This window comes from Festucalex cinctus, chromosome 11, assembly GCF_051991245.1.
Source record: "Festucalex cinctus isolate MCC-2025b chromosome 11, RoL_Fcin_1.0, whole genome shotgun sequence".
Classification (NCBI taxonomy): Eukaryota; Metazoa; Chordata; class Actinopteri; order Syngnathiformes; family Syngnathidae; genus Festucalex; species Festucalex cinctus.
The window spans coordinates 8,505,228-8,530,965 of record NC_135421.1 but is presented as its reverse complement, the minus strand read 5'-3'; the positions used below and the strand labels follow the sequence as shown (position 1 = coordinate 8,530,965).

Below are 25,738 nucleotides of genomic sequence, written 5' to 3'. Positions count from 1 at the left end.
ATAGTCAAGATATTTTGCCCAGTTGTTGTCTCAGGTCTTGAGATGATACATGCCAAGTTTGAAGTCAATCGGATTAAAACTGTTTGCAACGGGGGGAAAAGTATGACCACAGTGAATGTGCAAAAATGGGCCAAAATTGGACATTCAAAAATTCATAACTCACTTGCTGTACATTTTTGCTACATGTTCCCAATTGACTTTTTGTGCGTCCCGGGGTGCTACAAGTGCCTGCCCATTTTCGTAGCTCTAGGTCAAACGTGCCGGGATTGGTTTTGATTTTTTTTTTGATAGGGGGCGCTATAGAGTCTTGTTGTTATGACAACATCAGAATATCAAATTTTCCGCCGGGCCCAAAGAGTGTGCAAATTTCGGTGAGTTTTCGGAAATGTTTAGGTCCTCAAAAATGCGTTCGTTTGCGGAGAATAAAGAAGAAGAAGAAGAAGAAGAAGAAGAAATTTTACAAAAACAATAGGGACCTCGCAGCGGTCGCTGCTCGGGCCCTAATTATTATACTATTATACTCCACAATATACAAAATCAGTATAATTGTAAAAAAAAAAAAAAAAAAAAAAAAGAGATTAATTTTGAGTTGTTTAAATTTATACATTTGCGTCTTGTTTTTGTTTTTTTTTTTATTTTAAAATAACTATTCAATTTAGTTTAGTTTAGGGAACTTGCATAATTATAGTGTCAAGATTTTTATTTGTCTGAATATTTTTATGTTTAAACACTTTATTTTCTACCAAAAAGAAATGATCTTCCTATTCGTGTTTTCAATTATTACCAAAATAATTCTGATTAATATTTTCTTCACAATTCAGCAGCCCTACTATATTGTGCTTTTGTTTGTTTTCACACTTATATTTTCCATTTATCTTGTTAGTACATTCTGCAAAATCTTAAAATAAGAAAATTAAATTTATGAAAGCCCAGTTCAGGCCCTTTGATGTTGGTTAGTCATCTTAAAATGTGGAAAATATTTGTCTTGAGCCTCACAGTCCTTAAAACAGGCTGTTAACAAGGCTCAAGGCTAATAAGTACAGTGTTCCCTCGTTTTCCGCTGGGGTTAGGTTCCAAAAAATACCCGCAATAAATGAAATCCGCGAAGTAGTTAGCTTTATGTTTTACAATTCTTATAAATGTTTTAAGGCTCTAAAATCCCCGACCGCACAATTTATACACTTTTCTCATTGAGGCATTTACATGTTCTCACATTTCTCTCTTGTTCAAACTTTGACAATGTTCAAACCTTCATAAATTTTATAAAATGGGTATATTACTGTAAAAAAATATGCAAAATTGCACTTAAAAAAAAAATCCGCGATACAGCGAGACCGCGAAATGTGAACCGCATTATAGCGAGGGAAGACTGTATCTTAAAATAAGCAGAATGATATCTGACAATCTTATTCTAAGTAAAAATAACTTGTCAAACTCTTACAGCAGTTTAGCTTATTGTGCATAAAAATTAAACAATTTTGAGAAATGAGACAAATAATCTTAAAACAAGATTAATAATCTTGGAAATTCTGCTCTTGCAAAGTATATAATTCTCAAAACAAGACAAATAAGACTATGGCTTGATATAAGCATTTAAGTCTAGGTTAGATATCTGATTTTTTATTTTTTTTAAGTGAACATAGACTCTTAGAGCATATTAGCTTATTATGCGTGAAAATTAACAAATTTTAGGATTTACAAACTAAGTAAGAAATAAAAGACAATCTTAAAACAAAATTAATAATCTTAGAAATTCTGCTCTTGTATAGTAAATAATTCTCATAACAAGATCAAGAAGACTTTATGGCTTGATATAAGTGTTTAAGTCTAGGTTAGATAGCTTTAATTTGCAGTGTGGTAACATCATGGATGTTATGTCTCAAGCATCTCAAGTCACCAGTGTATTTTCTTTTTTTTTATAGTGGGTTAATATAATCATGTGAGGCTTTTATCCATCAGCTGTCAATGAAAATAAAAGCATCCTGTGACACAGGTCACACGCACACACCTGCTCCCAGCGGTTAATAACATCAGCGTCGATTAGCTAGCACTGCTAACCGGCTAGAGACACACACACGCGCACGCAAACACACACACCAGATTTCTTTGTGATCGATTACATTGAAAACAGATGCTCATTACACTAACACACAGTCCACGCGCGCACACCATATGGCTGCATGTGTGCGTGGAGAGAAGGAAGCTTTTATGGAAAGAGAGCAGACAAAGAGAAGAAGGAGGGGGAGGAAGAAGAGGAGGAAAGGAAGTCCTTTCTTTGTATTTATCTATTTAACACTCTCACTCGTCCCCCGGTGGGTAATAAGGGCTAATCCACATAAGAAGCACTTGTGTCTGCTTGACACTCACACACAAACGCACGCACACGCTTTTTCACACCCATCTGCCAGTGGGTGTGTAGGCGAGAGACAAAGGGATGGATGGAGGGAGGGATTCCCTGCTCTCTCCTCAGCACCACCGCATTGTCTGTGATGACAGCGGACACGCGCACGCGCCAGGCGCGCACACGCATACACATAAATAAATCACAGTTCAGTAGCACCTCCCTGTGTGTGTCCTCGCCGTGACTCAGGAATCAGGGCGGTGGCCTGCTGGTGAACATTTGGACCCTGAACATGTGACAGGAAGTGATTGGATCACGTGGATGTAAAATGCATGATTTTTTTTTTTTTTTCCCTCTGGCCAGTATAAATGGTGCCGACATGGAATGGGATGGGAGGTGGTCGGACCTCTAAGGTATTATCAGTAACAGAGGGGGATCAGCACCTTTTATGCCGTCTATCGAAGCCGACATTTTTCCAATTTCCTTCTGTGATGCTCTCGCAGCAGAAGAATGACACTGACACAATATGGGGATGGGTCGAGCGTGATAGAGAGTGGTAATTGTGCAAGGAATGTTCCGCTTTCTGAGGCAGTATCAGAGCTGTAAAATGGTCAAGAGATGGTGGCTGTAGCTCCTTTTACACTGCTTGTATAAGCTGACATTCATTTGTATGTGTCTAAATGGCACTGACATGGAATGGTGTGTGGGGTGGAGGGCAAAATCATCCGAACAGTATTCTGCCTTCTGATATAGTATCAAAGTCTGGACACTTGACCAATTGTTGCACATGCTGCCAAAAATAAAAAGATTTAGTTGACCTGACTATTATCTGCATTCAGAGTGAGTACCAGAGTTGGAGCAGACATGTTTCTAATGTGTTTTACACCGTCTGCAAAGACGTCACTGCAACAAAAAGGGGGTCACAGCATCTGTAGCCCTTTTTACATTGTCTGTGCAAGGCACCATTTCCACTTTTCCATGTTGTTATTCTATTTAAACAACTCTGAAACAAAGAAAGCAGCCATTTGCTGCTTTCTGAGGTAATAACAGAGCCAGAACGCTTTTCAATCAAGCTTCAACAAGCTAACAAAGCAAGAACTCCATTGATTTTAAATAGTACCCGGATCAAGCAGCTTGAAATAGCTCTTCCGCTTCTTTTATTCTCATGTTTATAATTGATGCAATCTGATTTATTGTACACATTCGGCGTCGACTATAGAATGTATGGAATTAGATGACACCCAACACGGATTGTGAGGATGACATTGTCGTGCAAGGCATTAGCTAGCAGATCATACAACTGTGGGAATTAAACCGCTTGGAGATTACACATGTAAAAGCTGGTGTGCCGATTCATACCCAGCTAAATGTGTACACGTAATGCGCACCTAGTGTACAGTAAATCAACCTGGTTGTTTCAACTTTCAAGTTTTAGTATAGGGGTCCTCAGTTTACAACAGTGACACAATATTCCAGTTTATGCATTAGCGTGGCAAAGCAAGTTCATCCATGTTTTACACTTTGATAAAAATAAACGTTAAACCAATGATACATGTAATTTGTACCTGCAAGACAACATCGTTCAATCTCAGTCATATGTAGGGTTGACAACTGTCCCGTGTCGCCCCGTATTTTGGGCTAAATTGTTATGTCTCGTATGGGACCTCAAAAGTCCCGTAAAATAATTAGCAATTCTTACACGAACGGCATATTTGCCATTTTTGGACCATGGCTGCTCCCGTAGGTTGCCAATAAAATGAGTCGCTGGGTGTGACGTTATGTGGAGATCTTACAAGGTAAGAGAGGCAACTAGAGCGAGAGTGAGGCACTTCCTGGTTTCGTCACAGCTTCATGTCACCTACACTCTAAACGCCGATCTTAATACGTCGGCTGCGAACGTATTAGCGGGAGCGATACAAGATGTATTCTCGTACTATTTATGAACAAATACTGCAAAAATTTAGCTTGCTGGCAAGTTTCGCAATCAGCGCTTAACACAGCAAATCGCATTCTACAGGTCCTAGAGCAGCTAAAACGGCAATGTCACGAAGCACGGCACCTGTCAGCCAATCACTGGCATCAGGCATCGTCACGTGCATTTGTTAAGGCGGCTTATACGGTGTAGTGGCTAGAAAATAAAAATAATACGGTAATAATGTGTAGTGTTGTCCGGTCGGTGGGGAAGAGAGAATGGATAAACCTGTAAGAAAGAAAAGAAAGAAAAGTCTCCATGAAAAAGTAGATTTGGTGAGTCACGCTCCTCTATTCCATTTCTTTTTTTTTTTTTTGCACCTGTTTTTTTTAGGTAAAGAGGCAAATTCTGGTTTCTTTGAGGTTTTGTATGAGGTTACATAATGATGGCTTAAAGGGAATGTACAAATTTTATGCATTTCAAATCTAATCAGATTCACACTGATTTCACACATCATGCTCACACCACCATGGCACCGTGCCGTGCACCTGTCCCTTATTTTGGGATGAGAAAGTTGGCAACCCTCGTCATAGGACTTATCTTGATCCCGTCAAAAACGGGTGCCTCTTCATTTTTGTACAGGAAGTCTAGTTTAGTGTGTCCGGCGGACCAAGGGTCTTTTCGGTTACACGCCCCGGCACACCTGACAATTTGGTGAAAGTAGAATAGACTAAAACCAGGTGAAAACAAGTTTAAGCTGCGACGCAGGTGGTGTTACCTGAGTTTGTTATATGAGTTTTGTAAATTCTTGACAGATTCTCTGGTATGTGCATTGCATGTCAGTGTGTTGAATCCATAATTGACAACGGCGTGATTGCATTACTATTCTCATCTTTATTACATTTATTTAAAAAAAAAAAAATCCCCGTCAGAGATATGCAAGGGTGTTGGGGGTGGAAGGCGGTCTCCAAAGTGCCCACTTCAGAGCAATGAACTGTGATCACCCTCAGCAACTTTGCATCATCAAACTGTGGATGTCTGGCTGCTAAGGGTGTCACGATTTCGATTTTTTATCGAAATCGATCGAAATTACGTCACGATTTCGAGCATCGAAATAGAAGAGAGGACACACGATTCGATGCCCCCCCCCCCGCGCCCGCCGCCACCGCCGCCACCGCCACCTCCCAGGAAAGCAAATGAGACGCAGCCATTCAGCTACTAGCTAACGGCACTTGTTAGCTGACTTCTCCTGCAGTCATGATGGCAAGCGCGGACAGACACAGCAATGGTGCTTCAAGCCGCTCCCGCTTCTCTCGTCACCAGTTTGGAAACATTTTGCGTTCCCGGTGAGTTATGTCGACAACGTTCACGTTGTCGATAAAAAGACCACAGTTGCAAGATATGCTATGTGCGCGTACTGTACTCGGCCACGGTGTTACGCCCGGCTCGTCAAGGGGAAGGGAAGTAACACAATAACAGAAAATATAGAGTAGATAAACACGGGTCGACTTTAACATCTGAGTAGTTTTAATTGAAATTTCAGGCAGGGGTTTGACAAGGGAGTGAAAGTGGAAGGTGAACAAATAATAACCGCATTTGACAGAACTGACAGAACGGAGGAGAAACAACAATAACCAATAGGGGTATAATACACGGATACACAATAGCGTCGCGCTGGCACAGTCGTCCAATCGGAGTGTCGCGCTGGCACAGTCGTCCAATCGGAGTGTCGCGCTGGCACAGTCCTCCAATCAGAGTGTCGCGCTGGCGCATTCAAACTGAAGTACCATTATACGGGCACCAGCCGACACAAACACACACATACATACTAGGGGAGCGGAGCCGGCGGCGGGCCCGAGCCGCCAGCCGTAACAACGGGAAACACGACAAACATGACGGGACATTTACGCAGGCATCACAAAGATTTAGATTTATCAAATTCAACTAGAAGTGGGAAAACAACGGTCCAACCAACTATTTCATCCTCATTTACAGTGAAACTTCCACACACTTCAGCTCGCGCGAAACGCCAGATCCATAGGTCTATTTATAGCATCAGACCTGCAGCCTTGGAAAACGCTGGATTCAAACATTTAATTAGTGTACTTGAACCACGCTACAGTATGCCCAGCAACTGTAAATGTTGGGATATAGTTTGTTCAGGCTGTATTTGTTCCATGACTTTGGATACAATATATTTTTTGTTGTTGTTGCACATTATTTTAAGAGGAACGCACAGCACACTGTTGTAACCAAAAACAGTCAATAGATGGCAGGCACCCACTGTGACTTTTTGTTTTTGTTTTTTTATTTTTTATTTTACACTTCAGTAAGAACAAGACGGTTAACTTTATATTGTAAATAAATTCTTTGAATTTGATCATTCCTGCCTAATGTCAATTATCATATATTACATAAATTTACACAAAAATAATATGGAAATTGCATCACCTATATGTAGCCGATCTTTTGAAATAAGATTTACTGTACAATGAATAGAACCAATGATCATAGACTAGCCTTAGCCTACAGAAGCATATGCCTCTGTGTTATAAAGTGGGGGAGCGGAAAAAAAAAAAAAAAAAAAATCGAAAAAAAAAAAAAAAAAAATCGAAAAAAAAATCGAATCGTGACCCCAAAATCGAAATTTAAATCGAATCGTGGAGTTGGCGAATCGTGACACCCCTACTGGCTGCAGTTCCTTCTAAGTGTACTTTGCATGCTTTGATCTTTTGAATGGACTCCAGCGAATGTAGTCATCTCTCTCGTGCTGAAATTAATAAAGGGAATGAGGGGAGCCGTATCCATTGGCTGGGAAACAAGCTGGCTTTGTTCACTCCCACAACGGCGCAACTGTACCCATCCATGAAAATAGCAAAAGAAAGAAAACCTCACACATGTACACAGTTTGACCGCATATTGTGCAAGACTTGCACTGGACACCAACATCACACGTGAAAAGCCTTTACAGTTAACAAGTTGCAATGTACATGAATCAGATTTTTTTTTCTCTCAATTTCTATTCCTTTATTCAAAACCAGGGCATTCTTTCATATTAAAAGTGCAGAAAATGCATAAACAAATGATGATGAAATTGTTGATGATTCATTTTCTGGTTTGGTCCGAAACATCCATCAGAAAATTGGCACAAATGCTGGTCATTGTTTTGCAAAGTAAAAGCAGATGTTACTTTCCAAATGTCTTATTTTGAAAAAAAAAAAAACAAAAACAAAAAACACACACACATAAACAAAGCTAATCAGCCCTTCATGGATGAGTCGAGAAATTGAAGAATATTTATTGTTGAGGTTTATATTAAACGTCTCTAAACAATTAGTTGATTATCAAAATAATTATCAATTAATTTGATAATCAATCAGTTGTCTGTCATTGCATCTTTATCACAATGCTACATACTGTAAAACAACACAAGTACGATAATAAAAGGCTCCATGAGTTCTGTCTGAACGGACAATTTCTATAATTATTATCAGAGTGAAACTAGTTTAGCTGTTTTTACTTTTGTTGTATGTTTAAAGTTGAAAACAATTATGAATGTGAAAGATATTATATGAATGAGGCTTATCTGAAACATACCTTGGTTAAGGTTGTATTGGCTTTACTATTAACCTAACCACTTTTTTGCACTTATAAAACAATTAAAATTTTACTATAAGTGTAACTGTAAAGTTAACACGGATGGGGGAAACGGTTTCAAACTGATTAGCATATGAATTGATTTATATTAATCTCTTCCTGAGCTGATCTCGTATCTGTGTGTGCAAACAAAAGTCTTTGTCACACGCATGATCTCATTTACATGAACTTACTAATTGATTAAGTTGAACCGACAAATTGGACGCTGTGCCGCCTTTGGGAGTCTGATTAGTAATATGAACCCCACCACAAACCTTTCCCAAATAAATCACGCTGTTACACGCTCCCTCCCCCATCTGCTTTACATTGAAGGTTCATCTGGCTGAAAGATGGAGGAAAGCAATGTGCTTTATGTGTGCCTGAATCCAATTCAATGAACGGATTACTGGTTACCCGGCCGTGTAATGTCTCTGTTCACCAGGCACACATACACACCCATACACCTTCCACCCACTCCAACCACCACACACACGCAGACTGAACCACTTCCAGGCCCAGGTCAATGTCTATGAAAGTGTCCAGCCAAAATGCATTGTGATGCATAAGGTGGCAATAAAATACAATCATGTCCACCACATACGTCCACGGAGCTCGGGATCTGTCTGCCTCCGCCTTGATCAAATCCACCATCATGTTCCAGCGCCACAAGTTAGACCTCCTTTTTGCTACTCTAAAATCGAGCCTACTTTTGCTCACCTAAATTCGACTTGCCCGGTACGAAAATGAAGATGCACCCATTTTAATGCTGCAGCTTGTTGACATGTGAATAATCTTATGGGAACTTCTGGCATCTACAAATGGGCCGACAATGTTTGTGTCATGTTGAAGTGTCATTTGCAGCCAGCAATGAAATCACACTCGACGCTCCAAATAAATCATGAGTGCACTTATGTAACGCAAATATGGATGTTCAGTTGGAGTTTATTGATACCCTGTGATGAAATAGATCACCTAATCATTAAAATGTCCCATCTGAGGTGAATTTAAGAGCGATGACATCATCTCAGTCCAGGCTACAAGATGCCACTCAGCATGATGAAGCTGCCGCAGCCCCCATTCGCTGGCCTTGCTAGCCAATCGGAAGACAACATAAACCCAGTGTGTTTCCCTCCTGAATATGCATCCTTAATATGTCAGAAACCCCATGAATTATATGACCCAACAAACTCTCAGCAAAGAGCCAACTATAATCCTGTTCTTTGACTTTCTAACTCAACACGTCAACCTTTGCTAGTACAACAGGTGAGTCTTCAATTGTAAAGTTCGAAGGGACAGCATTGACATGCTAACGCATTTAGCAGCTGACGTCTGCTAAAGAGAACATGTAGATATGAAGGCATGTGTGTGTGCGTCACATCCTGTCTCCAACTGATAACTCTACTTTCTATTTATAAAACGGCTGATTAGCATTGACATGCAGCATTTTTCTGTTGTGTGCCGATATGTGAACATACTCGCAATCAACTCCTCTTGTGCGCATTTGTCAATTCATTCAGCAGCACATGTGACTCATTTGCACACATTTGTAGGAGAACTGGAACTACTGAGGTTGAGTGAATATGAGAAAAATATGGGGGTCTCATTAAAGTCTCATTATTAACCACACAGATAGTGTTTAATGCAGGGGTGTCAGACATGTGGCCCGTGGGCCGGATCAGGCCCGCAAAGGGGTTTAACCAGGCCCGATGATTTTGTAAAGTAAAAAATAATTTGTAATGTCAGATCAATTAATCAGCTGGCCACAATCAAAACAAATAAATGTATAATTTCACAAGCATTCCTCAGATGAGCAGTGCAACTTGTATGGGGAATCGTCCTGGATGTCATTATTTTACACACAACTTAGTTACGTTTTGTTTATTTTTATATTTATTTTTTAAATCATAGACCGACATAAACATGTTAAGTATGACACAAATTAATTACTGGTAACACAATAGATATGAGAAGGATTAAAATCCTTATAACATCATTAACTCATTTGCTCCCAAAAACGTATAAATATGTTCTATTTTAAATATTAACAGTGTTCCAAAGACGTATTTATACGATGTGTATAGAGTTTGACACCCCTGGTTTAATGTAACATTTTAATATTTTTAACTGTCACATGAATGTAAAAAGTAAAAAATTAAGCCAGTTTACTATTATTTTGATAGCAATAAGTAGCAAGTAACTGGCCTGACCTAGTTATAAGGCTCCATGAGGGCTAGTTTGGGGTTGTTGAAGGAGCCGAGTCACTGCCACCACTACTAATCTGATCTCGCCAAAGTGTCAAGTGAAGGATTGGCACGGAAAAGACGTTATTAAATCTGACGGACTCAAGACGCAGAGCGAGCATCCATTAGGGCGGCAGCGGAGCCGAGATACATTTCAGATGAATAATAGACAACTAACGAGACCTCGCCGGGAACTTGAAGGAAATGGATACATGAGCGCCTTGTTAACGAGCTCCGCATGCCCAGATGCACAAACGAGCGAGTGACGCGGCGTTTTGTTGTGCTGTGAGCACTCTGGCGCCACCAACGGATCAGATGTGCTGCTACGAAACTTGAAATATGGCTACTTCAGGTTTAGGTTGGCAAGAGCTGGAGGTTCACATTTTACAGCTCAAAAGAACGCATGTACACTCACACACAAACATGCATTTCAATGACAATGGGCATCCTGCTACTCAGTAGCACTTTGGCTTTATTATTAATACATTAGCATGTCAAACACGTGCTTTTCTCATTGCAATTTCAGAAAGGACAAACTACCCGTAAATTATGTTTTGTTTTTGTTTTTAAGATAGCTAACCCAGCTAATTTCTAACTAACAACATTAGCATCGGTCTGCTAATGATAATGTGTTAAGAAATTTGCCACATACTGTATCCTTGTTTAAAAAGGTATGGGTGGGTTACTCATTCAAACTCCCCATGTGGAAGAGTGCACACATGCACCTATAGCTTCAGTGAGAAGAGGTGGGAGGAATGAGGTGGATCAAACCATTTTGGAAATGGGGGTGCTGTATTTTGGTTGATAAAATATTATGTTTCTCTGTCAAGATGGTTTTAACAAGCTTGTCAAAAAGGGAAGAAAAAAGACCACTGCATGATTTATTAATTTTTTTCTTTGCAATGACTCAATGACTATTTGAGGATCAATTTAGTAATTTCCTAGAGCAAATTTTTTGCAGGTTAATCTTAAACTAAAAATAAGACACAAAAATAAATGAAAATTTGCTTTTCTTTTTCTTTATATAGCTAATCCGCTGTTTTTAATTCCATAAATTGAAATTGAATGCAGCAGAAAACTGTATTTTCTTGTTTTGAAGCAAAGCTAAATTGATATTTTTTTGTGTGTAATTTTGAGAATATTTGTGGTGTTTATGAGTCCTCAATTGTTAAAATCAAAACTGAGGAAAACTATTGTGAGAACAAACAAATACCATTTTGGATAAGATTAAGATTTTATACCATATTACTTCTAACCATATAGGCCCCTCCTCATGACTGACATACAACGTAAGGCCGGGTACACACATGAGGATTATGAATCCTCAATTTATTAATAATCGGCTTGCATAATGGACTCAAGTAGCTATTAGTCATTTAGTAAAAAAAAAAAAAAGAAAGAAAATGGAAACAAATATGGTCACAAATGTTTTTTGTGAATCTTTATTAAATAGGCATTTATTGTTAATATTTGTAAATGCCATTTTAATCTAACTAAATAAACATTTTCCTGTTTTTTTTGTTTTTGTTTTAGCTCTCAGTATTAATTTCCTAACAACTCCATAAACTAGAGCTACACAATGGCAGCTTACTGAAACAACACAATTTACTGTTTTATTTAAATATAATTTTTTTTAACTCAAAACTTAAATTCAGATTTAACACAATTGAGTTGCATGGCTCATTTGAAAAATTAAATGCCCACTTCTGACTTGCAGCACGGGACCCTGTGAACAACTCGAAACCGCGGCACAAAGACGCAGAGATAAGCACCTCCCTGTTCGCAGTGAGGCAGCTTATTCAAGGCAGAAACCACGTTTCTTCAAATAAGCTAGAGCACGACGTCAAAATAAATGGGGGGAAAAGTTATACTGTACATGCCTAGCACTTAGGCTTTTTTTTTAATTTGGCCCTCGAAAGCAATCATCGTGGCACACCTGACATATTCTTGGTGCGCCAAAGTGTGGTGACATACTTGAAATTGAGCCCAACATTCAGTCCTCTTGTTCACCGGCGCACCACTGATGTGCACCCCCTGTATATGTGCTATGCAACGTTATGGCTTTATGAAAACACAAGAAGAGAAAAATACGTTTTTGCTAGGTTGGGATTTTTAACACAGCAGAGTTCATAATTAACAGTACACCGATTTTTGAAGTGAAAGGCACACATTTCGGTGAATATCAATGCTGTCTCTAACCCAAATAGAAACCAACACAATTAAATCTTTCTTTGGTTTGGATGTAAATCATTCCCCCATCAGGAAGTATGCTCCATGCTTTTAACTTGATCACATCGTGTTGCCGTGGCAACTTGGCCCTGCCGCTTGCAGGTATTTTGATAAGAGCATCACAGTGCCGCTTAAGTTGACATAGGATGGCTTGCTGACAGGGCACTGTCGAATACTACTGTAACTATGCGCTTACATCTTTCAAGCAAGTCAACAAGTCTCAAGGCAAGCCCAAAACTTGCAGTTAGTCACGAGTGCAGTAGAAAACGGAGAAGCAGTCAAATCTAGGTCCATATCCCATATGTCAAAAAATGCTCTAGATTCAGCAGTGAAGCTGCTATTCATTCCCTTCTTAGTACTTCATTTCTAGTCTACCAATTTCTGCACTTGACCCAGAAAACCAATCGATCCCAGAGCGAGCCCATCGATTGATTGACACTCCAGCGACGCCCCTTATTAATTAAAGTTGAGAGGTTTTTAAAGGGTATATTTTTTACCATAATACATACACACGCCGTCACGTGATGTCTCCGTGAACACCGGAGACATCAACACAGACGACACGCGCGCGCTCGCGCACGCGCCGTCTGCAGAGGCTTGAACATCATTGCGATAACGTCATTGAGTTGCACATTAGGGAACACATTTCCTGGCGTCTTGGAGCAGCTGATTCGAGCATGGGAGTCGTATTGCTTTTTATTTGAGCACACACACGCACAAAAAAAAGTGGACATGCACCCACGCAAAGAAGCACACAGAGAGATGTTAAAAGCTGCAGAACGCCACCAGGCTGATGTGCAACAAACGAGCTTCCCTCCTCACGTTGAGAACAGGCGTTGAGGTCCCATATCTGGCCCAGTTTTTGGGCATGTCCTTCCCTCCCTTCACTGCACCCCGGTCTTCCTACCTGTTTTGAAGAAAGCATCAGTGTCGGGGTCGCTGGGCGCCTCCTCGGCCGCTTCTGCGGGGTTCATGCCGGATTCCGGTTCGACACAACCCCACCGACAAATGAGTCAAAACAAAAGAGAGACGCGGAGGTACCAACAACAACAAAAATCCACTCGGTGTTAGTCCTCACATGTCCAGGGTCCACTTTAGGTGGCCTCCATCCCGCTCCCGGGCTCGCTTTCTGTCGCCTTCTGCGATTGTTTGGAGCCTGAAGGCTGGCGACGCTCCTCTCTATTGTTCCCCGTCCAACCTCCCCGCTGCTCCGCCAGGGTCTCTCTGCCTCCCCCTCCCTCCTTCCAGCCGCCCGCCTCCTCCTTCCCCTCCCATCCCCTCCCCTCTCTCCATTCAGTCCACTGACCTTTATTAGCATCATATGTGTTGGTTAAAGTTCGACAGGCAACGAAGGAGCTTCATGATGAATGAGAGTCAGACATAATGTGCGTGAAAAAACTTTGTTTCATCATACTATTAATGGAAGATGAGAGTCAATCGTTTACTCATTTGTTAAAAAAAAATAGGCTAAATAAATAAATAAGTGCCTTTTCACTGTGTTTATGCTTAAGTTCATCTAAGTCAGCCATTCACACTCTTGTGTGGAAAAACTTGTTTCTTTTTATTAATTGAGTGTCAAAAGTTTCAAAGAAATGATACTGCACACCAAAATATATTTCCTAAAACCAACCAATCACATGGATTACATTCAAATGTCTTCTTTTCTGTGTTACTCAGGACTGGGCTGGCCATCTGGCATCCAGGGTTGATTGCTCAGTGGGCCAGCATCTTTTTAACCTCTATTCCTATACTTTAACCCAAAATACCAGCCCACAATTTAGAGGGTGCAACCCATTGATCCATTTACCATGTAGACAGCAAACTAAATCAACCAACATCAGTGGCAGAGCTACGTTGCAGCAAGGCGGCATGTGTGAATACAATTTTTTTTATAAGAAACTGTTTAGAATAAGCTCCTCTGTGGCAGGGCCCCGGGGGTGGATGAGATCTGCCCGGAGTTCCTAAAGACTCTGGATGTTGTGAGGCTGTCATGGTTGACACGCCTCGACAGCATCGCATGGACGTCGGGGACAGAGCCTCTGGATTGGCAGACCGGGTGGTGGTCCCCCTTTTTAACTCATTCACTGCCAATGACGACTATAGACGTCAAAAATCCAAGCAAACAGCCAGTGCAAATTTTGGCAAGAAATTTGAATTTTGGTTTTAGTTATTCATTGTTTTCATTCATAGTGATTAATCCCCATTGTTTTTCATAACAACAATGACAACAATTTCATTGCTAAGTGCTACCATCGTGCATAGTGATCGGTCTTGGTCTTACTGAGACCACAAACTGGGTCTCGACCTCCAGAAGTCAATTTAGTCGACTAAAATTGCTCCTTGTTTTTGTCGACTAAAGGTTGGATTAAAACTCAAATACAATCAGGTGACTAAGTTATGACTAAGGCTTTAATTATATTTAGTCAGAAGACTATAACTAAAACTAAATTGAAATTTCTTTTTTTTAATTAAAATTTTAATTTAATTTAATGAATTAATTTTATTTTTTTTCCAAAATTAACACTGGCTGTTTACTTGGATTTTTTAGGTCTATAGTTGTCATTGGCAGTGAATGAGTTAAGAAGGGAGACTGGAGGGTGTGTTCCAACTACAGAGGGATCACTCCTCAGCCTCCCTGGTAAGGTCTATTCAGAGTGAACTGGAGAGGAGGGTCCGTCGGAAAGTTGAATCTTGGATTCAGAAGGAGCAGTGTGTTTTTTGTCCTGGCCATGGAACAGTGGACCAGTTCTACACTCTCAGCAGGATCCTCGAGGGTGCATGGGAGTTTGCTCAACCAGTCCACATGTGTTTTGTGGATTTGGAGAAGGCGTTCGACAGTGTCCCTCGGGGAGTCCTGTGGGGGGTGCTTCGGGAGTACGCACGGGGTACCGAACCCCCTGATATGGGCTGTTCGGTCCCTATATGACCATTGCCAGAGTCCGCATTGCAGGCAGTAAGTCAGATTCGTTTCCAGTGAGGGTTGGACTCTGCCAAGGCTGCCCTTTGTCACCGATTCTGTTCATAACTTTTATGGACAGAATTTCTAGGCGCAGCCGAGGCGTTGAGGGGTTCCGGTTTGGTGGCCTCAGCATTGCATCTCTGCTTTTTGCAGATGATGTGGTGCTGTTGGCTTCATCAAGCCTCGATCTCCAACTTTCACTGGAGCATATCGCAGCCGAGTGTAAAGCGGTTGGGATGAATATCAGCACCTTCAAATCCGAGACCATGGTCCTCAGTTGGAAAAGGGTGGCGTTCGACTTCGGGTCGGGGATGAGATCCTGCCCCAAGTGGAGTATATTGGTGTCTTGTTCACGAATGAGAGCAGGATGGAGCGGGAGATCGACAGGCGGATCGGTGCAGCGTCTGCAGTGATGCGGACTCTGTATCGGTCCGTCGTGGTGAAGGCAAAGCTCTCGATTTACCGGTCGATCTATATTCCGACCCTCACCTATGGTCACGAGCTGTGGGTCGTGACCGAAAGAACAAGATCCCGGATACAAGCGGCCGAAATGAGTTTCCTCCGCAGGGTGTCCGGGCTCTCCCTTGGAGATAAGGTGAGAAGCTCGGTCATCAGGGAGGGAATCAGATTCGAACCGCTGCTCCTCTGTGTGAGAGGAGCCAGTTGAGGTGGCTCGGGCATCTGGTTCGGATGCCTCCTGGTCACCTCCCTGGGGAGGTGTTCCGGGCATGTCCCACCGGCGGGAGGCCCCGGGGACGACCCAGGACACGCTGGAGAGACTATGTTTCTCGGCTGGCCTGGGAACGCCTTGGGATCCCGCCGGATGAGCTGGTTTAAGTGGCTGTGGAGAGAGAAGTCTGTGTTTCCCTCCTAAAGCTGCTCCCCTCGTGACCCGACCTCGGATAAGCGGTAGAAGATGGATGGATGGATGGATGTGTTTAGAATAGACCGTTTGATTCTTGCAGTGAAGTTCAATTAATTGAATCATTTTCACATCACAGCAAGCAACCAACATGGCTGAGAATTCATTGTTTAATATATCCTTAGTCATGGTCATTCAATAAAATGCACACAAAATTGCTCAACACATTCATAATACAAGCAGGAACAAACCTAAGTAAAAAGCATAGAAATAGCTTAGAAATGAGAAGAATTAATAGGTTTTTGGATATAATTTGAATGAATGGGCCATGAATCGCGGTGTACAAAACGGTGTTGACTGATTGGTTGTTAGCTAAGAAATGCACGAAAGAAGTACACTATTGTTCTGCTCTGGAATTGGATCCCAAAAACTCAGACACAAATAAGATTTTAACTCTTTATTCACATAACATCAAAGAGGCATGGAACTAACTTGACTAGACCAGAAACAACGAGAATGTATTAAAATCAAGAGACGCATAGCTAACTTGGGCTGTGGAGGTGCACAGAGGAACAGAAGAATAATCCGACGGAAACACACACTTCTCTGTCAGGTTTATATAGACAGTGAATCTATCAGATTGGCTGTGGCTAGACATGTGGGTAACAGGACTGACATGGATTTCTCTGATTGGTTTCTGACCAGATAAAGCGATTAAAGATTCCTGACATCACATAGCTTCTTACCAGTTGAAACTGGATGCCGGTTACATGCTGAATGCATCAGTTCAAAACAGACACTTGACCACACAGTCATGACCCGAACATAACCCTTGTCCCAAACAAAACAGACAAAACACAGTCATGACAACTATAAGCAAAGCAACGGCAAATAAAATGTCATTGTCTAGTAAATTAAGATCAGCAAAGTGTGAGAATGTGTATCATGTTAACTTTAAATAAATAAATATTTAAATGATTAAATAAACAAATTATTCTGTGCGAATTCTTCTTAGTAAGTTACAGTGTTCCATCACTGGAGTTTTTTTTTTTTAAATAGACCCATGCGCTACTCATATTGTCCTTCAGACTAACTATTATTGCTGATACATATATATTTTTTTTTTATCTTAGGACAATGCGTATTATTTGGAGCATAAGGACATCTGTGTAAGGACAAAGTGGATGGATATAATTTGTGCATTAGAAAACTCTACAACTATACAAAACTGTATAAATGCTGACAGTGAATCATTTACAAAATGCATCAAAAACCCTGTTCCTCTTTTTTAATCTAGTAAATGTCAATCATTCAAACAAATATCAAATAAAGTTGTTTATTTCATGTATGAATGTTGAGGGTCAAAGCGTTAATATGGCGTTAATGTGGCTTCAAGAGCCGGTCTTTTAAACTTGCATTAAAGCTGCTCTATGTAGCAATTTGCCAGAAAATATATTTTTATTTGATGGCGCTGCCGAGGGTATGTTATTGTTTTGATACTAGAAAATGAGTTTTGAGTGATGTATTGCTTAAGTTAGAATAACATAATGGCTGAAACATAATTTTTTTAACAGTGTTATAAGAATTTTGCATTTTGTTTTTATTTACAAGTTGAGTGATCTTGTTTTGTTATGTGTTTTGACTAGTTTGACTGAGAAAGTAGTCAGGAGTGTTCATTTCATAAATGAACATTATCTAATTTGACACTCTTTTGCTGTTTTAAATGATTCTTTTTTTCTTTTCTTTTTTCGTTAAGAAAAGTGATAGGGAACCACATGATAATGTTGTTCCTCAGTCAAAGGAGCCACAGGAGCTAAATAAAAACAAAGTTTGGAGTCAGTTGCGGCATGTCAACATAACTGCACCACATTTTTCACACAACATGTCACAGTCAATGCTCGTCAAACTTGAAGATAGACTGCTTGCCGTCGGGCAGACTGGAAACAGTCTTTTTTTCTTTTTTTTAAGTCTTCCTCTTGTCAAAATATGCGGAGCAGATGAATCATGAGGCGGCTAACAGCTGACCTCTCTGGAGTCTTTGGTGGTTTGCTTTTCATGAAGGTGCAGTTAAGACGAACATATTTCAAGTTGCGCTGCACATAATATTGCGCATACATTTACATGTTACCATATATCAAGACCTGCTGTTTCTACAAGTTGATTAATTGCGGCAACGGCTTAGTGGATGTTTAAAATAAAATGTCCTGCTTGTGTCCACACAATATTATTATTCCTCATTAGACAGCTGTGAGGCATGCTGATGATCAATTCTAATCATTGCATGGCATCATTCATATTTCTTCTTCAGTCGGGTATGTTTTCCAAGCTTCCATACTGGTGCACTGAATTTAGGGTGCCAAAAATGGGTACAGATGACTTATTCCAATACTGCTGAACACTTTTGACATAGGAAATGCACACAAAGGAGTGAAAACAAATTAAAAAGGACATATTAGCAAATGCGGTAAAACGTCAGGAAGGTAACAAGAAAGCATCAGTCTGTTGTTCATCGATAGTCTCTGTCACGCCATAATCAAGATCATCTTTAACTGCAGAGTTCGTTTACAACAGGTGAAAACCTCCATTGTTTATTTGTCTGACAGATCTTGTCACAGATTGTTGTGCGGCATCCTATTGAAAACATTGCGTTCACTGCAGTCAGCTTAAATCTATGGGTACGTATATGACAGTGACCTCCGTTTTGTTTCTCTCCATGATTCGCGTAATATCAAGAGCATTGTCAAAAATTATCCCCGTTCCCACAGACTTGCAAAAAAAGCCTCAAAATGCAGTCGTATGTCTGAACTCTCACAACTAGCCTCCGTTTTATAAAACACTATATCATCCTACAAAAAAAATAAATAAATAAAAAATTAACAAAAAAAAAAAAGGCCTTTGAACTTTAATCTGAACAAAGGTGGTGACTTGGCAGAAGAGCAAACAAGAACAGTCTCCTTTACTTTGCTATCTGCTACTATTTCTCAATGGAACAGTCACCTGCGTGGTCAGAACTCATACTGTTATGATGCAGCAATTTATATCTTTAAATTATAGACAATTCATAACGTTGTTTCTTCTTTTGACTAAACATATATGTATATGCAAAGAACTTAGCACATCATGGTGGATTTTCTACAAAGACTTACAGCATTTATTTTTTATTTTTATTTTTTTACAGTGTATGTCATTCTGAGTGTTGAAACGTTAAACCCTAAAAATGTGGTGTTTGGATTTAAATTCACACCTGAGTGAAATTCGATTCAAAAGTTTTTTCCCCCCAACAATAACGACCTAATAAATAAATTTGACTTGGACCAACGAAGCAACTAAAATCCAGACACTCAAACTTTCCAACATTTTATGCTATGGAAAGGAGTTTGAGCATTGATTAGATATCCTTAGAGTACTTTCATTGTCCTCACAAGAGAGACTACAATTCTATCTAGGGCGTACTATTCAACCTTTATTCATCCAGGTAAGGCAATTATGAAGATACTCTCATTCTAAAAAGCAAAACAGCGGTCCTGGGTTTATCTTTACGTCTCGACATACGGCACAAGAGATAGCAGTTTAATTCCGTTATGAGCTGTTGCTGCCATCTAGTGGGAGGAAGTACACATGACAGTCAAACGATGAACTGTCGTGCACAGAATGACACATTAACTTGTCAAGCATCCCTTTTTATCATCATCAACAGGTTGGCTTGTATACAAAGTTTTCTATTAGCGGAGTGGCAATTTGTGAACATTTGAGCAAATTGTGCACTTTAGAAGTTTTTGTAATTTTATATGGCAATATAGGCACGTATAGGTTTTCAAAAACGACCACCTGGTGGTGGCCAGACTGGAATGGTGGATCTCAGCCTCTGTTAGCACTAGAGCCATGTACAACGCCATTTTTCCTTGTTTTTTGTGTCATGAAATCAAATTTATGTTCCAGAATCATTTTAATGTCAAAAGACTATTTTGAAGGGAAATCACAAAACATGTAAAATTATTTTATATCATCCTACTTTAAAAGAAAGTGAAGAACTAGAATGGAAGCATAGCCAAGTAGATGATTAGGTATTGTAAACAGACGTAACAATATAGAAATAGCTAATAAAGAAACAATAGCTCCTTCTTGTGGCGAAACACATAATCGCAGGTAGATGTCAACTGCAACAATTCAGGTTTTGCATCTTAATGTACTTCTCTTTTGCAATGCATGCTTTAGGGCCCTACTTGTTTTAGCCACATAAAATTAACTGATTTTTCATCATTGAGAATAGCCCTTTGTTCAAAGTTCATCATCATAGTATTTCAGTTGGTATCAATATTTTTAATTTTACATATTGTAATCTTATCCTACAAAACTGACTAAATGGAAGCATGTTTTGATTAGTTCTCAATAAGGAATTACAAGCTATAGGTTTCCTAATGTGGCGACTTAACAATAATGTGATGGAATGGGCTGACAACGTCACCTTGGGGAGACACCCAAGGAATTGATTTTAAAGAGATCGTTCAGATTTTTTAACATGAATCTCAATTTAATCCTCACCTCCAGTGTGTGCGATCAGCACTGACTTACCCCTGACAGCGTTCTGTGACACGCGTTCTGGTTCGATGTTGGACGAGAGGAAAATAGTCCAGCAAGCTGGCTAGGGTCTCGGAAATAAAGCGTTTTTCCTTCTAAAAACTGTTTTCCAAAACCGTGATACATTTCCATCACAATACTCCTTTCCTGAAAAAAAGTCAGACGCCATTACCGCCAGCCACTACTTTTCTGTTCGTTCGTATCACTGCGCGGCGCCCTGTAGACAGCGAATTGACGCACTGCTGCCAGCTGATCCTTCCGCCTGAAGTTGTTTGCCTTTTCGAAGGCGGAAGTATCAGCTAGCTGGCTGCAGTGCGTCGGTTAGTGCTCTACAGGGCGCCGCGCAGTGATACGAATGAACAGAAAAGTAGTGGCTGGCGGTAATTGCGTCTGACTTTTTTCAGGAATGAGTATTGTGATGGAAATGTATCACACTTTTGAAAACAAATAGTTTTTAGAAGAAAAACGCTTTATTTCCGAGACCCCAGCCAGCTTGCTGGACTATTTTCCTCTCGTCCAACGCCGGACCAGAACTGGTGTCACCGAACGCTGTCAGGGGTAAGTCAGTGCTGATCGCACACATGGGGGGTGAGGATCAAATTGAGATTAATGTTAAAAAAGCCGAACGATCCCTTTAAACACAAGGCACACAGGTTCGACAGTCACTGAGCATGAGACGGTGTTGATACAAAAAGAACACAAAATGAAAATGTATTTAATTCATCCAAAAACAAACTTGGTCCAGAGCTCAACAATTGTGTCAAGGCCCTTTGACAGGGGGGAGAAAACCTATAAAAAAAAAGTTACACACCAATAAATGTGACAGTCACACACTCACGCCAGTGAAGGAGGGGGAAGTGAACCCACAACCAGGGGGACACAGCACACAAAAAGCGGTCGCCACCACCCTTGAGCCTGGATAAAAAGGGAAAAAAGGAAAAAAACAAAAAAAACACAAATAAGTAAATCAATCCAACGAAAACAACTTAAATCAACAAACCCACCCAAATTAACCCCAATCGAACAATAGGGAAATATTAAAATATATATTTTTAAGAAAGCTACTTAAAATACAGTCCACGCAGACAGGTCGCTGGCCAAGTCAGCCGAACTGGAACGTGTAATGCCAATGTCAGACTACGCGATTTTTTTTGTCTTACACGACAGTTGCGCTGTCACATTACACGACAAATTCGCTCCGTGTCGTGGACGAGGCGTGTAGTCTATGGAGTTAAATTGGGGCCAAAAGTTTTGTACGTGAAAAAATAAAACTTGAAACTGAAAATTGTTGTGTTGATCTTGAATTTCACAAAATATAAAAAGTTATGGCGGCAGGGTAGTCGAGTGGTTAGCACGTCCGCTTCCCAGTTCTGAGGTCTCCGGTTCGAGTCCAGGCTCGGACCTTCCTGGGTGGAGTTTGCATGTTCTCCCCGTGCCCGCGTGGGTCTTCTCCGGGTACTCCGGTCTCCTCCCACATTCCAAAGACATGCTTGGCAGGTTAATTTGGCGCTCCGAATTGTCCCTAGGTGTGTGTGTGTGAGTGTGGATGGTTGTTCGTCTGTGTGCCCTGCGATTGGCTGGCAACCAGTCCAGGGTGTCCCCCGCCTCCTGCCCAGAGCCAGCTGAGATAGGCGCCAGCACCCCCCGCGACCCTTGTGAGGAATAAGCGGTCAAGAAAATGGATGGATGGAACGCAAGCAATGCGCTCACATCACACTTGTCCCATGCGTGCTCCATTCACGCAAACACTCCCTGTCTCTGCATCTTTTTTTTTTTTGTCCCACCTCCCCGACAACCAGTGGCCGACGCTTCTCTCTTGGCAAGACAACACACGATCGGCGGGTGTCTTGTTGTGTTCGTCTACGACACAGAGCGAATTTGTCGGGTAATGTGACAGCGCAACTGTCGTGTAAGACAAAATCGCGTAGTCTGACATTGGCATTATGCGTCAAGACGAGCAAAAATTCTACTTTCGTCGTGATCCGTCCCGGACAACAGGCGACCAGTCGTTGAACGTGTCACATTACACGGGCGACGCTACGTCAAGACAACCCAAAATCCTTTACGACATGCCCCGTTTGTCGGCGACACGTCGGTCGGGCTGAAATCGGGCTGTTTTCCTGTAGTCTGACATCGGCATTAGCGACACCACTGAGTAGTTCGCTGGCTGTCACCGACGAGAGGCCAAACAGGCTTGCCCAGGAGGAAGGGAAGGCGGTGCGGCACCACGGGGATCAGCCGCGCTCCAGACGGCGAGGTTTCACACAGCAGCAAAATGTTTTACACAGCACAGCAACAAGTAAGCAAAGCAAAGCAGCCGCGATCTAACGGCGATGTCCGTCTGCTCCCCACAACACGCCCGTCCCTGTCACAAGGTTAGCGATTAATATCAAATCCTACAAATACAATAAAATCCACCTACCCGCAGCACCCGCAGGAGACGGCAACATTTCACGCACAGTCTCAATGAAGACCGCAAGGCAGGGCAGGGAGGAGAATTCTGGTAAACCAGGCATGCACAATCTACCAAAAAGAACAAAAATATATCGCACCAATAAAGCGATCAATAAGACGCTCGCTAACCTACCTGATGCACACATGGTAACAAACGCCGAGGATGGCAAGACCCGGAAGTGGGTGGGCCTCCACGCCAAAGAGTCCGTCCGCAAACTAGTAATCTGCCAGTTTTTATAGTCAACGTTGAACTGGACTAACCAATAGAGGATCATGTTAAGTTAGTGCAGGTGAAATCAATCACCTTGTCACACTAAACAAATCTGTATCCAGCCGATTCTTACGATCCATAAATCCCAAAAGCTTAATCATTGTTTGTGATAGTCCATGGAAAATGATAAAAAATGGACAACAGAAATGTAATTAAATATGCCATAAATGTCTCAAGATCAGGTTTTACTCCTTTGAACAGGCAAAAAATATATATATAATTCATATAGCTTTTCCAAAAATATACATTCTCCTGAAAGCCAGTTGGGTTGTAGATGACGTCTTCCTCAAAAAGACCATATACAAATTACAGAATGATGGTGGGAAAAGGCCTAACCATAGGCACAGCATGCTTTTGAATATAGAAGACATTTGGAAAAAAATCCAATAATTGTGCTTCAGTATAAGATTAAAGGGATACTTCACTTATTTAGCCCATTAATAGCAATAAAAAGTTAATATTTTGTCTATAATTAATTTGATACTTTCATCATTTTTCACGTACAATTATTACCTTTAAAAACACATTTTGCAACTTGCTCTTGACTGAAAATGACATCGCAAGGGCTCAGGTAACCAATCACAGCTCACCTGTTTTCTAGGTTTGGTCATGTGACATTCACAAGCTGAACTGTAATTGGTTACCTGAGCCCTTGTGATGTCATTTTCAGTCGACAGCAAGTTGCAAAATGTGTTTTGAAAGGTACAAATTGTATATGAAAAATAATGAAAATATCAAATTTATTATAGGCAAAATATTAATGTTTGACTGCCAAAAATGGCTAAATAAGTAAAGTATCTTTTTAATCAAATTCAAAATAGTTAGTATATGTAAATTGACATCCATAATCAATTTTATAGATATAATCTTTAACAATTCCTTCCTCATGGGGTATAAATGTATACATAGAATTAATAACAAATGAGACTGAATACAATTCTTCATCATACAAGATGAAATTAATTTGTTCAGTGTCCTTTAAACAAGAAGCAAAACCTGTTGGAAATCGAATAATATAATTTATAAAGCTAGACCAATTCGATGTGAGCGAGCCTATAATGGCTAGAATTGGTTGACCAGGCGGGTTTTGAAGATCATTATTTATTTTTGGCAGTAGGGGTGTGAATTGCCTAGTACCTGACGATTCGATTCGTATCACGATTCACAGGTCACGATTCGATTCGATACCGATTAATCCCGATACGAATGGTCACGATTCGATACCGATTAATCCCGATACGAATTTATAAGTCGATTGTTGCGATTTTTTTTCATTCATATTTAGAAAATACTAATCAGTAAGCTTGTAGAGTGTAAGATTTATATGAAAATTTATTATTTATTTATCTGAAATTTCAGTCTTATAGAGGTTGTAATCTGTTTCATGTTTGAACAGCATTAAAATAAAAATATTAAGGCTTAATGTGCCGTTCATATAACATTATTCCATGCTCAAGGTGTGAATCCTAAAAAAAAAAAAAAAAAAAAAAAATCGATTCTGCCGATTATTGAATCGATTCGAGAATCGCGAGATGTAGTATCGCGATATATCGCCGAATCGATTTTTTTTTAACACCCCTATTTGGCAGGAATCTTCAGAAATCTCATCAAACCAATGTAATGCTTCATGAAGAGAATTCTTAAACATCTCAATCCTTTGGAAGTTTGTCACAAAACATATAGGCCCGGTTTCACAGAAAAAAAACAAAACAACTTTTTCTACTTAAATGCTAGTAGACAACTTTGGCAAAGGTTTTGGTTTATAAAAAAAAAAAACAATTAAAAAAAAGTTTCCAAGCACATGGCGAATGCAAATCTACCTGTAAAAAGGTAACTGGAGTTAAAAACAAAACAAAACAAAACAAAAAATAACCATTGTACCTGGGAATGGATACATATATTTTGTTCATGCGCTTATTTCTGTGAGTGGCAACAAAGGTTGCCAGTGGGCACATAGCTTAAAGGAAAGCAGTTTTGCAGGATTTCTCATAATTTGAAAATGTCATATTTGTAGAATAATGCAAAATTGCTAACTTTAGATAAATTTCCTAGCTAAATAAATTCACATGTATCCAAGGCATGTCTATAGATTTTGATACTTTACCATCCATTATTTTCTTGCCAGCCACTAAGCGCTCTTTCTATGTTAGCTAACATTAGCTTGTGTTTCACTGAACTAAACAATTTTGACGTGAAGTTGGTGGAGCACTTTTCTTTCCAGACAAGTAAATGAACAGTACCACACACTCCCCATGC

At 40.3% G+C, this 25,738-nt stretch overlaps 1 protein-coding gene and 1 long non-coding RNA gene across 4 annotated transcripts in view; both read right to left on the bottom strand.

Moving 5' to 3' along the window:
* kalrna (kalirin RhoGEF kinase a) overlaps window positions 1–13,568 on the bottom strand; it is a 167,302-nt gene extending 153,734 nt beyond the window's left edge. For all 3 annotated transcript variants that reach the window (XM_077537456.1, XM_077537457.1, XM_077537458.1), the window contains exon 1: window positions 13,266–13,568. In XM_077537456.1, coding sequence (XP_077393582.1) covers window positions 13,266–13,332 — 67 coding nt within the window. In that variant the 5' untranslated portion in view covers window positions 13,333–13,568. The remainder of the gene's footprint in view (window positions 1–13,265) is intronic.
* Window positions 13,569–21,355: 7,787 nt separating this feature from the next.
* On the bottom strand, window positions 21,356–23,410 carry LOC144030839 (uncharacterized). Its single transcript, XR_013287373.1, has 3 exons — window positions 23,345–23,410; window positions 23,180–23,280; window positions 21,356–21,672 (listed from the first exon to the last, which is right to left on the bottom strand). It is a non-coding gene; the product is annotated as an uncharacterized LOC144030839 (long non-coding RNA).
* Window positions 23,411–25,738: the final 2,328 nt, after the last annotated feature.